The following is a 14,281-nucleotide window of genomic DNA, read 5'->3' as shown; positions in this document are numbered from 1 at the left end:
ATTTAATAGGAGTGTGATCTTGGCAACAGGGATTTTTTGACGCTCCCCAGATGACTTTTTTTTTCCCGGGGGGCCGGTGATGCAGGGGCTGCTCTGGGTCTTAGTTGAGGCATGTGAGATATTTAGTTACAGCATGTGAACTCTAATTTCCTGACTAGGCATGGAACCTGGCCCCCTGCGTTGGGAGCCTGAAGTCAGCCTCTGGACCACCAGGGAGGTCCCTCCCCACGTGATTCTAATGTCTACAAAGTTAGGGAACCACAGGCCCAACTTCATTCTTCAGATTTCAGCTCAGTATTTCTTCCTCCAGGGAGCCTTCACTGATTACCCCTTTCTGTCACCTCCACACACATCCATGACCCTGACCCAGTTGTATGTCCTCCCATAGGCTCCTACAGCACCTGGTACTTAACCCTTTAATAATTCTGGCCCCCTCACTCAGTGCTCTTCCTCAGGAATACTGGGAGATTCTGAAGGACAAGACATATTCTGAAGGGCAAGGGTGTCCCACACTCTTGAATTGCCAGAGCCTGGGGCATTGTGGGTTCTCTAAGTACTAGTTGAAGGAGTGAATTAATTTTCATTCACTCATTCTGTACATGCCAGTTGACTTTCTCTAGTGATAATAAATGTCAGTTTGTATTGCCCACTTAATCACACTTTCTCTAATTTTCGTGGTTGTTGGATAGGTGATAAAAATGAAGCATTCACGTTATTTTATGTTTTATATATTCTATAAAATATTTTAGGAAATATTACCAGCTGAAGGTATCAAAAATACGGTTATTACAAGAAGAGTAATAAATTATTAGATTTGGTGGAGCACGATATATGAACATAATATATTATTTTCATCTAGGTCTCTCTAGACTTAAAAACCGTTTTTTTTTTTTAAAGATTATATTTTATGAGATGTGCTTTATAAAGTTAGATAAGGGCAAATCGGGAAAGGTCTCTTTTTGGTTCATAGGGACTTAATGAAAGGGCGCGCGCACACACACATTTCTCAAATTGTACCAAGCTTTCTTTCCAAAATTCAGACAAAGAAACAGATCTGCCAACACAGGACCCCCTGTCACATCACGGAAAGGGTTAGATTACTAGGCTGGTCGACGACGGGGGGCCTTCAGAACCCCGGTAATTGTCTACAGGTCTCTAGCCAAGCATTTCTAGATTCTGCGACGACGTCCTTAGACTTCTTAATGTACCGCTTTGTAACCCCCGTCGGGCCGCGTGAATGGTGGTGAAGATAACGTGACTGCGGAGCGCAGGGTCGGCCCCGGGAGGGGCTGGGGGCCTGGCCAGTGGGAAGGTTGGATGCGGAGCGGCGACATCACCCCACCGGAATCAGACCACCGCCTCCATTCAGTGGCGGAATGTGGGCGGGCATAGGATGCACGGGCCCCTCGGCCTGCAGTTAACCCTGTGCGCGCCTGCGGTGGAGCATTCCCAGGCGCGCGGAGCATCGCCAGACACGCACATTACGTCACCCGGGGTGCGGAGCATCCCTCGCTCCCAAGGACCATGCGCGGTACTTTGGTTTGCCAGATTTATTTTCCTCTAGATATACTCGTGGCTCTTTTAGTGTTGCCTTCTTCCCCCCCCACTCTCATCATTTAATCACCGTAGGTAGTTATATTCCTCAGGACCACATTTTCTTACTGCAATTCAAATAATTTAGAAAACATTTTAAGATAATCATGGGGCTAGATTAGGGTTAGGGTTACAAAAGGTGAAAATGTAATACAACAAGACAAATGGACGTTTCTCTACCCTTCATCTGCATTCACCATTTGTTAGCATTTTGCCATTAGCTTTATCATATATCTGCAGAGAGGTTTCTTTCTCCTGAATTACTTACAATTTCAGATCTAACATTTTGCCCTGAAATAATTCACATGCAGGAATTGACATAAGGACGTTTTTCTTCATAACCACAACACTGTTACCACACCTAAGATAATTAACTCTGTTTAAGTAATGCTACTTAAAATAGAGGCCATATTTAAAATTTCTCAATTGTTCACAAAATACCTTTTAACTAAGTTTTTAAAAAATCCAAAATCCAGTAAAATTTCATGTTTTGTGTTTGCTTTTTCTTTTTACAGTAATTATGTTATACAATTGTTATTATTTTCAACCTCCCTGGAATATTTCTGGAGTTTAAAGTTTGAGCACTGTGCCCAAGAATGCACTGTGGATCTTGACCATGGTTCCATATGCTCTACAGTAGGACCTTGTTGTTTATCCATATTACACTTTACTTTTTAATCCCTTAGATCACTGAGAATGGATTACTAGTAAAGAAAATATCCAAGTGGAACTCATAGCAGGAAAAAAACTGAAGGAAAAAAGGAAATAGAACATTTTCAGAGAGATCTGTTTATTTTTTTAAACCCTAAACTGTAGGCTAAGACCATACAGAATGTGAAAAAATATATATACATTCTTTAATGAATATTTAACTACTAAGTGGAGAAGTAATGACTAATCAAAGCAATTAAAAATTTAAAAGAATTATCCCTTTTAAATCACAAATCAAAACCTCAGATGCTATTTTGGACTATTACCTGATAAAGAAGATTGCATCGGTGAAATCAGCAAGCTAGATGAAAAAGAGGAGACCTTTGGAACTTTTGTTGGGGGTGGTGGTGGTAAGGATCCTTGAAAATGACACATCTTTCCAGCATGAAGATGTTCCTTGCGTTACATTTTTTAAACTTAATTAAAAAAAAATATTTTCTTGGCATGGCATGTAGGATCTTAGTTCCCCAACCAGGGATTGAACCGGCACCTCTTGCATTGGAAGCACAGAGTCTTAACCAGTGGACCACCAAGGAAGTACCTTTTTGTTTTGTTTTGTTTTGTTTTAGCCCTGCTATTCATCATGTGAAAATCTTAGTTCCCCAGTCAGGAATCGAACCTGTGTCCCTGCAGTGGAAGCACAGAGTCTTAACCACTGGACCACCAGGAAAGTCCCACATATATGTGAATTCATTTTCTTTGATATTTACCAACTTTCAATCATATAAAAGTTATAGTTTTCACATGTATATATTTAAATTTTTGTTGTTCAAAGGTATAGTTGAGACAGGAGGATAGACTATATTTACTAGCTTGCATCATGATTATTTACTATTCAGACATAGAGTAAGTGGACTTCCCTCCACTGGAATTCTTGCTCCAGACTCTGCAAATGTTGGAGGAGGACCTAAAGCAGGAAATGCTACTTGGTGTGATGTCTCTGCCTAAATAATCCTCGTATTCCCATCCCTGTTTTCACAGCTCTGAGAACCAATTTCTTACTCCCGTAGCCTCCGCTGGCACATTTCCAAAGAAACTCTAGTGGGACAGACCTTCCTTCAGATGTGCTTCTGGGTTTAGCACAGCCCACCGCTCCCTGGGGACCTAGCAGGGCCCTTTTCCTGGGGGTTAAGTGGGAAGTCAGTTTGAGCAAAACCACACAGTGCAGGGTGCCTTTGATCCCCACCAGCTGTTCCACCTGGGAGGTTAATAGGCAACCATTGTTCCCCAACACATGCAGGGTTCAGACTTGGGAACAGGCCACCAACACAAGTTCACAAACTCATTAACCCTTTTCACTCTTAGATCTGAGCTCTCACTTTCAGTATTTAACAAGGACCAGGAAAGACTATAAATTTCAATTAGGATCTAATGGCAAACTTTGAGGTAAAACAATAGAATGATAAACAAAGAAACTTTTATGCTATTGATACAGAATTTGTGAACCAGCATTCATTATCAAAATAACACACCAGTCCTGGAAATGGCAACCCACTCCAGTATTCTTGCCTGGAGAATCCCAGGGACGGAGGAGCCTGGTGGGCTGCCACCTATGGGGTCGCACAGAGTCGGACACGATTGAAGTGACTTAGCAGCGGCAGCCTATCTAAATGGTAATGTCTAAGTTATTTTCAAAATTCAAGAAGATCATTGACATTAAACTATAGTTATTATTTAAATGGCAAATGAAACTTAATGACTATTAAAAGAGAAAGTCTCCTCTACTATTTTGAACAAATTTACCTTTAAACAGTAGCCAGATTTTGAGGCTGCAGTCCAATGCCCCTGCTGGCCGCTTCCAGCCCCTGCCCTCTTACATGCTACCAGCTGGTCCCATGAGGCTAAGTATCCCTCCTGCAAATAACTTCAGCTCTCCCAACTTCGGTCTGCCCCCAGCCTTCCCAAGCCAGCCCACCTGCTTTCAGGCAAGCATGCTGTCATCTTGCACTGAGGTCCTCCTTCATTCTCAGTGACTCACTCAGAGTTTTTATAACAGTGTAGGCGCCAGCCATTCACAGTTACTCAAAGTGATTTCACCCTCCAGATTTTACTGAGGGGTTATGTTGTGGATTTTAACAGGGTTTTGCAGGAATATCCAAAGCCATCTAAGAAGCTGGTTGCCTACCCACCTGTTGGAGACTGTTGGTGTGAGCGCAGGAATAAAAGATGTGACAGTCCTAACCAGCTTCCTCCTCTGGGGCACACTGCCAGCAGTCAGTTTTTAAAGTACTCCAATCCTTTGTGTGTGTGTGTGTGTGTTCTGTAGCATTGTGTGTTCTTTTGCTTTGCCTTTTTAAATGTAGTTGAGAGCCCTCCCAAGCCTTGAGCAATAATCAGAAGGGAGAAAAGAGAGAGGGTAAAGAGCTGCCTCTAAATGCTGGAAAATATTTCATCCTGTGACACTCCCAAGGAGTACTGACACTTGATTAAATGTAAACTGTGACCTCTCACCCTTCTGGGGATCCCACACTAGTCTTCTTCCCTTCAACCTCTCTACCTACATCTTAAAATCAATGCCTAAGGGCCCTCTCCCCATCTCTGTGTGGAGAAGAATCGTCCTCATTGTGATCGCTATGCGTGGAAACAAAAGAACATACGGATCAAAGGTTTAGGGTCCTCAGCCCCGCCACGATCACGTGACCACCCAGCTCAAAGGCGGCAACTGTCAACTGAGTGCTGGTTGGAAGTTTCTGGCCTTTTATGGAGAGTCCCTGTGGTTACCTAGAAACAGTCCCCTCACGTCATTTACATTGTTCTGCACTGTGCTGCTGACAGTCCTTTGGGAGATTCTGTATTTAGCCATTTCAAGTTGTGCCCTTAATGAAAACATTCTTTTTTTCTCTTCCTCTCTGAAACATACAATCTTGCACCCATCCAGTCCCCAAATTCATTTTGGTTTTCCTTTGGAACTTTAGAATCAGTCTCCCTAGTTCTCACATCACAAAATCCTTTGGGTATTTTGTTGTTATCGTGTTTAAATGTGCAGATTAGTTGACATTTTTGAATATTAAGCCTTCTTTAATAATAGTCATAATCACAATCCATATATGTTTTAATTTACTCAGGTCTTTCTGTTCTGCCCTCAAGTGTATTTCTGTGTTCTACATGTAGCTCTTGCATATTTTTTCACTGAGTTTATTCTTAGGTATTTTACCTTGTGTGTGTGTGTTAGTCACTTAATTGTGTCCAACTCTTTGCAACCCCCAGGCTACTCTGTCCATGGGATTCTCCAGGCAAGAATACTGGAGTGGGTTGCCATTTCCTTCTCCAGGGGATCTTCCCAATCCAGAGATTGAACCCAAGTCTCCTGCACTGCAGGCAGATTCTTTACCATCTGAGCCACCAGGGAAGCCCAGGGTATTTTGCCTTGGCTAGTCATTATTAGTGGCACTTTACATTATCTTAGTTCCTGCTGTTTTCTGTATATAATGACCACTGAATAATTTTAATATAGCTGAAGCAGCTGTCTTGCTTTACAAAAGGGAGAGGAGGGCTTTGGAGCCTGTTTTTAACAATTGAAATGGGGAAGAGTGTGACTGTGGTGAGCCAGAGGTCACAGGAGGGACAAACTTGGGATAAGTTCATCAAAGCTCTGCAGCCCATAAGCATCTGGCAGGAAGTAAGGAGAACTGCTCTTTGAAGTTGTAAGAGAGCCATGGAGTTGGGAGGGCAGCTGTGGTCCCCAAGCCTCCAAAAGCAAAAACGTTCTCATCTCCTTTCAAGTGGTTGTCATTGAAAGACATCTCATCAATCTCAATGTTTTGCCAATTGTGTGAAGAATGTACAGAACAGGTAAAAGTTTACATTTTTTTAGGGGCTGTTCAAGGAGGAAGAGGTTCAGGAGATGTTCAGTATCTGTCAGATTGTTGCATTTACGATTGTTTTAAAGGATAGGAGGTGAGAAGAACAGGTCAGCTAAAAACCCTTCTATCTGGTGGTGGCTCAAAAGTCTCAGAGGTTGAGCCCTATAATATAAATGAATAAAGTCGACTGAAAAGATATGCAGGAGCAGTGGAAAAACTCAGGAAAATACATATAGGGGCTTCCCTGGTGGTCCAGTGGTTAAGAATCCATCTTGCAATGCAAGGGACACCGGGTTTGATCATTGGTCTGGAAAGATCCCACATGCTGCAGAGCAGCTAAGCCTGGGCACCACAACTACTGAGACCTTGTTCTAGAGCCTGGGAGCCGAAACTATTGAGCCCACTTGCAGCAACTACTGAAGCCCACACTCGTGCACCCTAGAGCCCCTGCTCTGCAACAAGAGAAGCCACCACAGTAAGAAGCCCTTGAACTACAATGAAAAGTAGCCCCTGCTAGACACAACTAGAGAAAGCTTGTGGGCAGCAACGAAGATCCACCACAGCCAAAAGTAATGAAATAAATAAATCTGAAGGAAAATATATCTAATCTAAAGAGGGCAGCCAACTTCAGCATCATGTTGCCATGTAGAAAGGTGTGTTGAATGTTGTTAGATCTAATTTTACAAGAGAATTCAAACATCTGGCTTTTTACATGAAATTATTTAATTTTCAATGCTGGCAACAAATCCCAATTGGGAGGAAGAACAGAAAAATGAGGTAACTACATGCAGGGCAAACAGAGGAATGATAAGGCCCAGGTTTGCCAGTTTGTGATTTTTCCCTTATGCAGACTTCTTAATTCTTGCCTTCCCCCAGCAATTCAAGATATTTTTAGGAACTTAACTTCAAGGTATAGTCAGAACTAGATCAAATGCAATCAAAATTTCCATTGTCCTGCCAGTTCTTTAAATCCATACAGTTTTTATTGAGCACCTAACATGTGAAAAGTCTATTATTACATCTTATTTAAAATGGAATATGTTAACAATTAATTACATGAAACAGAGATATGACTTCCATTTTGAGATGTGTGCTTACATTTTAGCTGTCTTTAAAAACACAATCAAATACAAAGAGAATTGTTTTTTAAAACCAACTTCTATAATTCACTTCTGAATTTGGAAGGTTAATGGGAAAGTTTCAGAATACCAGGCATCACTGTTTAAAAGCAATACTTCTAAAAGAATTCAGAGGCAAATCATCTGGAAAATCTTTTCACTGGAGTCAATTTTGAGTTCCCATTGGCTTTGATCCCTATCGGGATCATCTATGACTGGAGACAGCACCCAAGTTCATACTAATTCCTAAAAAGAAAAAAGTTGTTAATCTTGTCAGTCGAGTAGATGAGAAGACACTGAAAATTTAGTCTGGCTCAGGTTATCAATTGTAATATAAATGTGTTAAATAGTGTACATTGTATCCTGCTTCCCACAGGAGTCACATCATTTTAGTCACTTTTTCCCACTTCCTTTTTTCAGCCTCCCTCTGTACCCATCTCTCTCCCCAGTCTACAGTTTTTGCACATTTAAGGTATGCCTACTTTGTCTGTTTCCATTGTTTTTTCTGCTCTTAATCAGGCTCGACTCAATTTTTAACTTCTCTGCTGTCTCAGGGACTGTCCATACCCTTTACACTCCCATCCCAAGCCCCCCCGCCCCCCGCCCCACTCTACCCCCCAGTCCCCTTCTAGAACCGGGACTCTTCCCCACTCTCCTGCATCTCCTGGCCTAGGATGCCCTTAGTTTTCCCTCCCCGGCTGGCATAGACCCCCCTCACCCGTCCCCTATCCCTCTTTCCCGGGCTTCCCCAGGCCCGCATCCTCAGCCATTCCAGAAATTGACAAAGAAGTTGCAGAGAGAGTGCCACTTCTCAGCACAGTAGGTGTCCGTGAGCTTCGCGTTCTCGTCCAGCCCGTCGGGATCAGGCCCGGTCCCCAGCGGTCGCTCCTCGTCTGGGTCCCAGGCCGCCTTCCTCTGGCCCCCTTTGGGCTTCTGCTCAGAGGGCTTCCCTTTGGGCGGCGCGCTCGGGGGAGGCGGGGCCCCTGCCGCGGGGCCGAGCGCGGGCTCTCGGGGCTGCCCCCAGCTCCTGGCCCCGGGCTTGGGATCCCGGGGTAAGCTCGCCGCCGCCTTGGGGCTGACGACTGGGAATGCCTGGGTCACCAGGCGCAGCTCCGCGCCACGGCCCTTCTTGCCGGCGCACAGGCGGGCCTTGAGCGGCGCGGGGTCGTGGCAGGGCCGCCGCTTCCTGCGCAGCCCGCCCAGCACCTGCTTCCAGTAGTGCGAGCGGCGGGCGGCGTAGACAGCGCAGCGCCCGGGCTCTCCGCGGTAGGCGCACTGGTGGCGCGCCCCGTCCGGGCCTTGGCAGCGCAGCGCCAGCTCGATGCTGGCTTCGGGCCCTGGGGCGGGCGGCAGGAGCTGCCAGCTGCACGTGTGCCGCTCGGAACTGACAAAGCGGCCGGAGGAGCCGCCTGCGGAGCCCGAGGCCAACTCGGCCACGACGCCGGCCGCCCCCTGCTTTCTCCCGGCTGCTGCGAGGAGGCAGCCGCCCAGCAGCAGCAGCAGCAGAAGCGAGAGCGACGCTCGCCACCTCAGAGGACTCATGGCTTGTGGTGTCTGCGCTCAGGTCGGCTCTCCAGGGACCCCCTGGGCGCTTCAGCGGTAGCGGGGCCAGAAGAGCAGCATCCTTTGGTCCTGGGGACAGAGGCAGAGACGGCTACTGACAAAGTACAGGCATTTGCCAACCTGCCTCCCCAGGCTCCCTGGGCGCTGGTTTCCAGGGGTCAGTAGCAGCTTGCGAAAGTCCCTTCTGAAAAGTTTTCCTGAGAAAAAGCCAATTTCTGTCTAAATAATCTTTTTGAAACTATTTGCGCATTGAGGTGATCTCCCCAGTGCAAATACTATAGCAAAGCGACGCCTGGTAATTACCACCTACACCCATTCCTCTACCCGCTCTCTTCACCCTCCAGTAATTATCTACAAAATTGTTTCAAATTATTCTTTGGAAAAATGCACTTTTACTGCACTTTGAACTTACCGAATTCTGGGAGAGGTGGCAGGGCCTTATTAAGGTAGAGCGAATTACTGCGTGAAGGATTAGTCTGTTTTAGCCGACTCCCAGTGAATGAACGTGTTATCAATGGAACAGAAGGGGCCTCCCCCACTACGCCCCTCCCAAACTTCTCTTTCACTGGGAGATTTCCCATCACCGCGCCACACACACACGCACACACACACACACACACACACACACACACACACGTATGATGGAAGTGATGATATAACATGAAATATAAATCTTTTTTGATCCCAGTGTTTAATCACGCGAATTTTAACGTCATTCTTTTCTTTCCTCTTACGTATTTTTTCTTACCTGAACTGTATTTAATTGAATTATCACTGATTTACAATACTGTGTTAGTTTCGGATGTACAGCAAAGTAACTCAGTTATACATATATAGCAATATTCCTTGTAAAAACTCTTTTCCATTATAGTTTATTACAAGAGATTGAATATAGTTCCCTGTGATCTACAGTAAACCCTTGTTGTGTATCTATTTCGTATACGGTAGTGTGCATCTGTTAATCCCATACTTCCAATTTATCCTTCCCTCCAAATCAGTTGTTTTCAATGCTCTTTTAAAAATAGGCATTCATAATTATATTTTCAGTAATAGAAAAAATGTTTGAATAGTGCTTCCTTCATCTTTTAATAACAGCTTTATCTACCATTTTGCTGTGCTTAGTCGGTCAGTCGTGTCCGACTTTTTGCCACCCCATGGACTGTAGCCTGCCAGGCTCCTCTGTCCATGGGGATTCTCCAGGCAAGAATACTAGAGAGGGTTGCCATGCCCTCCTCCAGGAGATCTTCCCAATCCAGAGAACAAACCCAGGTCTCCCAAATTGCAGGCAGATTCTTTACTGTCTGAGCCACCAGGGAAGCCCTATTATACACTTCACCCATTTAAAATTCAGTGGTTTTTAATATATTCACAGATATGTGCAACATCACTACAGTTAATTTTGGAACATTTTTATGACCACAAAAAGCAACCCCATACCCATTAGCTACTATACCCCCTCTCCTTTTACATATTTAATCATTTGGGAATGAAAGTTAAAACAGAAAGATCTGAGTTTTAAGAGTTAAATAAAATGAAATGAAGCAAAAACAACTGTAAATAGCCTAAACTGTGCACTACTTACACTCTGATTTTTATGTCATTCTGAGTTCTTTATTTTCACCCACCATTTCAAATAATTTTTCTCGTCCTAATAATATTAATCCTAATAACTGTTACTACTGATAAAAATGTAAATCCTAGTTTATTGACTTATTATATTGTCCAGCATTTCACCCAGGGGTGAGCATTTATCTTTTGATTATTTTTAGGTATTATAAATCAAACTTAACTTCTTACAGAAATTAGAAGTTTAAAAATTTGTTATTATAGGATAATATTACCAATTCAAATGGTTAATCTTTAAGAATTAACATGTTTTTTTTCTTTCTCCAATCTTTATTTTTTTAATTTATTGATTTTTTTAATTGAAGGACAATTGCTTTATACTATTTTGTTGTTTTCTGTCAAACCTCAACATGAATCAGCCATAGGTATACATATTAAGAATTAACATGTTCTTGAATCTTAAAAATATTTACATTTAAACAAAGCACTTTTTTCTACATTTCAGGATACTCCACTATCTTTTTAAAACTGTTCTCAGTAATACATGTGATATTTTTTAATTCAAGAGTTTATACCTCTGACTATAATTGTTTGATAAAAGTAAGTATTTTCCTAAAATACTCCTTTGGGAGGTCAAGAAGTCTCATTATACTTCCTAATGTCTTCTTATGGATAGTATTTTCTGTTAATGAACTCCCATTGGTATTATATTTCAACTGTTGCGGTTTTATTACTACTATAAAAATCAGAATATTTTAGTATTAGAAGGTATTTAAATATGTTTTTGCACAAAGTAAACATCCAATAGTGTATGTTGACCTAAGGAAGGACATTTCTACCACTCTGGTGAGATGAGAGAGATTAAAGGACTTACCCAATGTCACATATCATTTAGTGTTAAAGCCAGAAGCCACCTGACTTTATAAATGATCGAAGATCTTTACATTTCAGCTTTGCATTTCACTACTATCACCTGCAAAGTTAGTTAGGTCTTGATTACACCAATTAAATTTAAACTGAAAAACAATTCGTACCAATGAAGTTAAGAAATATTAATATAGATTTTTTAAACAGAGTAGCTTATTAATCCATTTCACAGATGTAACCCTTCTCTTTCCCAGAAAACCTTATTTGTATAAGCAAAGTACTATATACAGGCTTTTATCTGATGCTCTGGCATTACTTATAGTTACTGGCTACTGAACCAAATAGGAATAATTTTTCAGCTCAAGAGTGACATCTTGTGACATTTTTCACTAATTACAATGAAAAGTTGTTTTGTGGCTTGCATTTCCACTCTGTTCACAGTACTCTTGCCTGGAGAATACCATGGACGGAGGAGCCTGGTAGGCTGCAGTCCATGGGGTCGCTAAGAGTCGGACACGACTGAGCGACTTCACTTTCACTTTTCACTTTCATGCATTGGAGAAGGAAATGGCAACCCACTCAAGTGTTCTTGCCTGGAGAATCCCAGGGATGGGGGAGCCTAGTGGGCTGCCATCTATGGGGTCACACAGAGTCGGACATGACTGACGTGACTTAGCAGCAGCAGCATAGTATCCTTTGATGCACAAAAGGAATTTTTAAGCAGATTAATCTCAAAACTATAATGTTGAGCAAATGAAGCCAAACACAGAAGAGCCCCTATTAAAAGTGAAAGTTGCTCAGTCGTGTCCAACTCTTTGTGACCCCATGGACTACACAGTCCATGGAATTCTCCAGGTCAGAATACTGGAGTGGGTAGCTTTTGCCTTCTCCAGGGGATCTTCCCAAGCCAGGGATCAGAAGCCAGGTCTCCCGAATGGCAGGCAGATTCTTTACCTGCTGAGCCACCATATCTATTTTAAGTTCTGCATCTATATAAATTTCTAGAACAAGCAAAACTAATCAATGGTGGGAAAAGATCAGAACAGGGCTGCCTCTAGGGCATGAGTGAGGCTTGTATTGACCAGGAAGGGATTAAAAAAAAAACTTCTAGGGGTTATGGCAATATACTATATCTTGATAGAGGCTTGGGTTATATTTAAGATTTGTGTATTTCATTGTATGAAAAATTTCCCAAAGAACAACCCCAAGCCTCTAAACAATTATTAAACCCAAGTTGTTGATATCCATGCTGAAGTGTTTAAGGTTGAAGTATACTTATATTTGCAACTTATTTTCAAACATATAAAAAATTAATATGGATGATATGAATAGACAGAAATGAGTATTAGAGTTATATGATAAAGCAAATATAGTAAAATATTAATTGTAGAATCTAGGTGGTAGTTATATGAGTGTTGACTGCATAATTTTCTTCAACTTTTCTATATTTTTAAAAAAATTCCATGATAAATGTTGGAAAAAATAGAAATAGAAAATAAAACTATTTTGAAATTACCATTAAAATTAACTATCATTCCTGTAGTTAAAATTAACGTATATTAGTATCTTTTCAGATTTGTGTTACATAATTTTTTAAAGGAAACAAAGGTCATGTAATTCTTACATTTCCGTTACCCTTCACAAATTTCATTTTGCTCCCCACTCTAATTCCACCCAGGGGTAATCAGCATTTTATCATAAGTTTGGAGTGTATTCTTACAATCCACTTGTAAAAATTTTATACTTGTCTATGCATGTATGTAAAACTAATGTTAAGTACAGTTATTGTATCTTCATTTATAATAATGAAAAATTGGAAAAACCTAAATGTCAATCAGTGGAGAAATGAATAAGCCATGGGTTTTTATATGATGCAATTGATCTTGGAAACAATGTTAATTAATGAAAGCAAGCTTATAAATTATACTTTTATTATTAATGGATACACATATATGTGGCAAAATTACAAAAACATGGGCAGGAAGTACACAGACAAACTTTACAGTAACAGTCATTTCTGGGAAGGTAGGGAGGGGAATGTGATTAGAAAAGAGTAAAAGACCTCAGTCACACCTTTAGTTTCTTAACATTTGTTCAACTTGAGCAGTGAGTACATACGGGGATTTATTCGCTGTATTTTTCTGTATGTTGGAAATAATTCATAATTTGAAAATACTAACAGTGTAGCTTTGTAAATATAGTTTTTAGAATTTGTAGAAATCATATGATAGTGTAAATGTTCTGCAGGATGCTTTTTAAAATTCAGCTTATGGTTTTAAGCTTTGTCCATATTGGTATATGCAGATCTGGTTATCTAATTGCTGTTCTTGGTATCCAGTCATACAACTATATCACATGCAATTTAGCCATCACTCTGCTGATGGACATTTAGGTCATTTCCATGAATATTATTAATACAGTTTTATGCAACAGACTCTGCTTACTGTAAATCTTTCTTGACAAGATATATAGATTGTACTAGGAGGATGAAGAAAGAAAAGAAGCAGAGGAGACTCTTGGAAGCAGCATATGTGTTCCTCAAAAGTCAAAACAATTGCCTGATGATAATTAACGAGACATTCAAAGCAGATTAGCTTTCCAAATGATTTGGATACCACTCTGCAAAATATGGGCTTCCCAGGTGGCGCTCATGGTAAAGAACTCATTTGCCAGTGCAGGAGACATAAGAGATGAGGTTTCGAGCCCTAAGTTGGGAAGATCCCCTGGAGGAGGGTATGTTGCTGCTGCTGCTGCTGCTGCTAAATCGCTTCAGTCGTGTCCGACTCTGTGTGACCCTATAGACGGCAGCCCACTAGGCTCCGCCGTCCCTAGGATTCTCCAGGCAAGCATACTGGAGCGGGTTGCCATTTCCTTCTCCAATGCATGAAAGTGAAAAGTGAAAGTGAAGTCGCTCAGTCGTGTCCGACTCTTAGCGACCCCATGGACTGTAGCCTACCAGGCTCCTCCGTCCATGGGATTTTCCAGGCAAGAGTACTGGAGTGGGGTGCCATTGCCTTCTCCGGGAGGAGGGTATGGCAACCAGTATTCTTGCCTGGAGAA

General features: G+C 41.9%; 1 protein-coding gene across 1 annotated transcript; it reads right to left on the bottom strand.

The window, feature by feature from the left end:
* Positions 1-7,987: 7,987 nt before the first annotated feature.
* FGFBP3 (fibroblast growth factor binding protein 3) lies at positions 7,988-8,767 on the bottom strand. Its single transcript, XM_081554931.1, has one exon. It carries the CDS (start codon positions 8,765-8,767, stop codon positions 7,988-7,990), a length of 780 nt encoding a protein of 259 aa, XP_081411057.1.
* Between the last annotated feature and the right edge of the window lie 5,514 nt (positions 8,768-14,281).

Source organism: Giraffa tippelskirchi, chromosome 2 (genome assembly GCF_054371585.1).
Source record: "Giraffa tippelskirchi isolate mGirTip1 chromosome 2, T2T-mGirTip1v1.2.pri, whole genome shotgun sequence".
Taxonomy (NCBI): domain Eukaryota; kingdom Metazoa; phylum Chordata; class Mammalia; order Artiodactyla; family Giraffidae; genus Giraffa; species Giraffa tippelskirchi.
The sequence above is the reverse complement of the archived record's forward strand: the minus strand, read 5'-3'. Positions and strand labels throughout refer to the sequence as shown.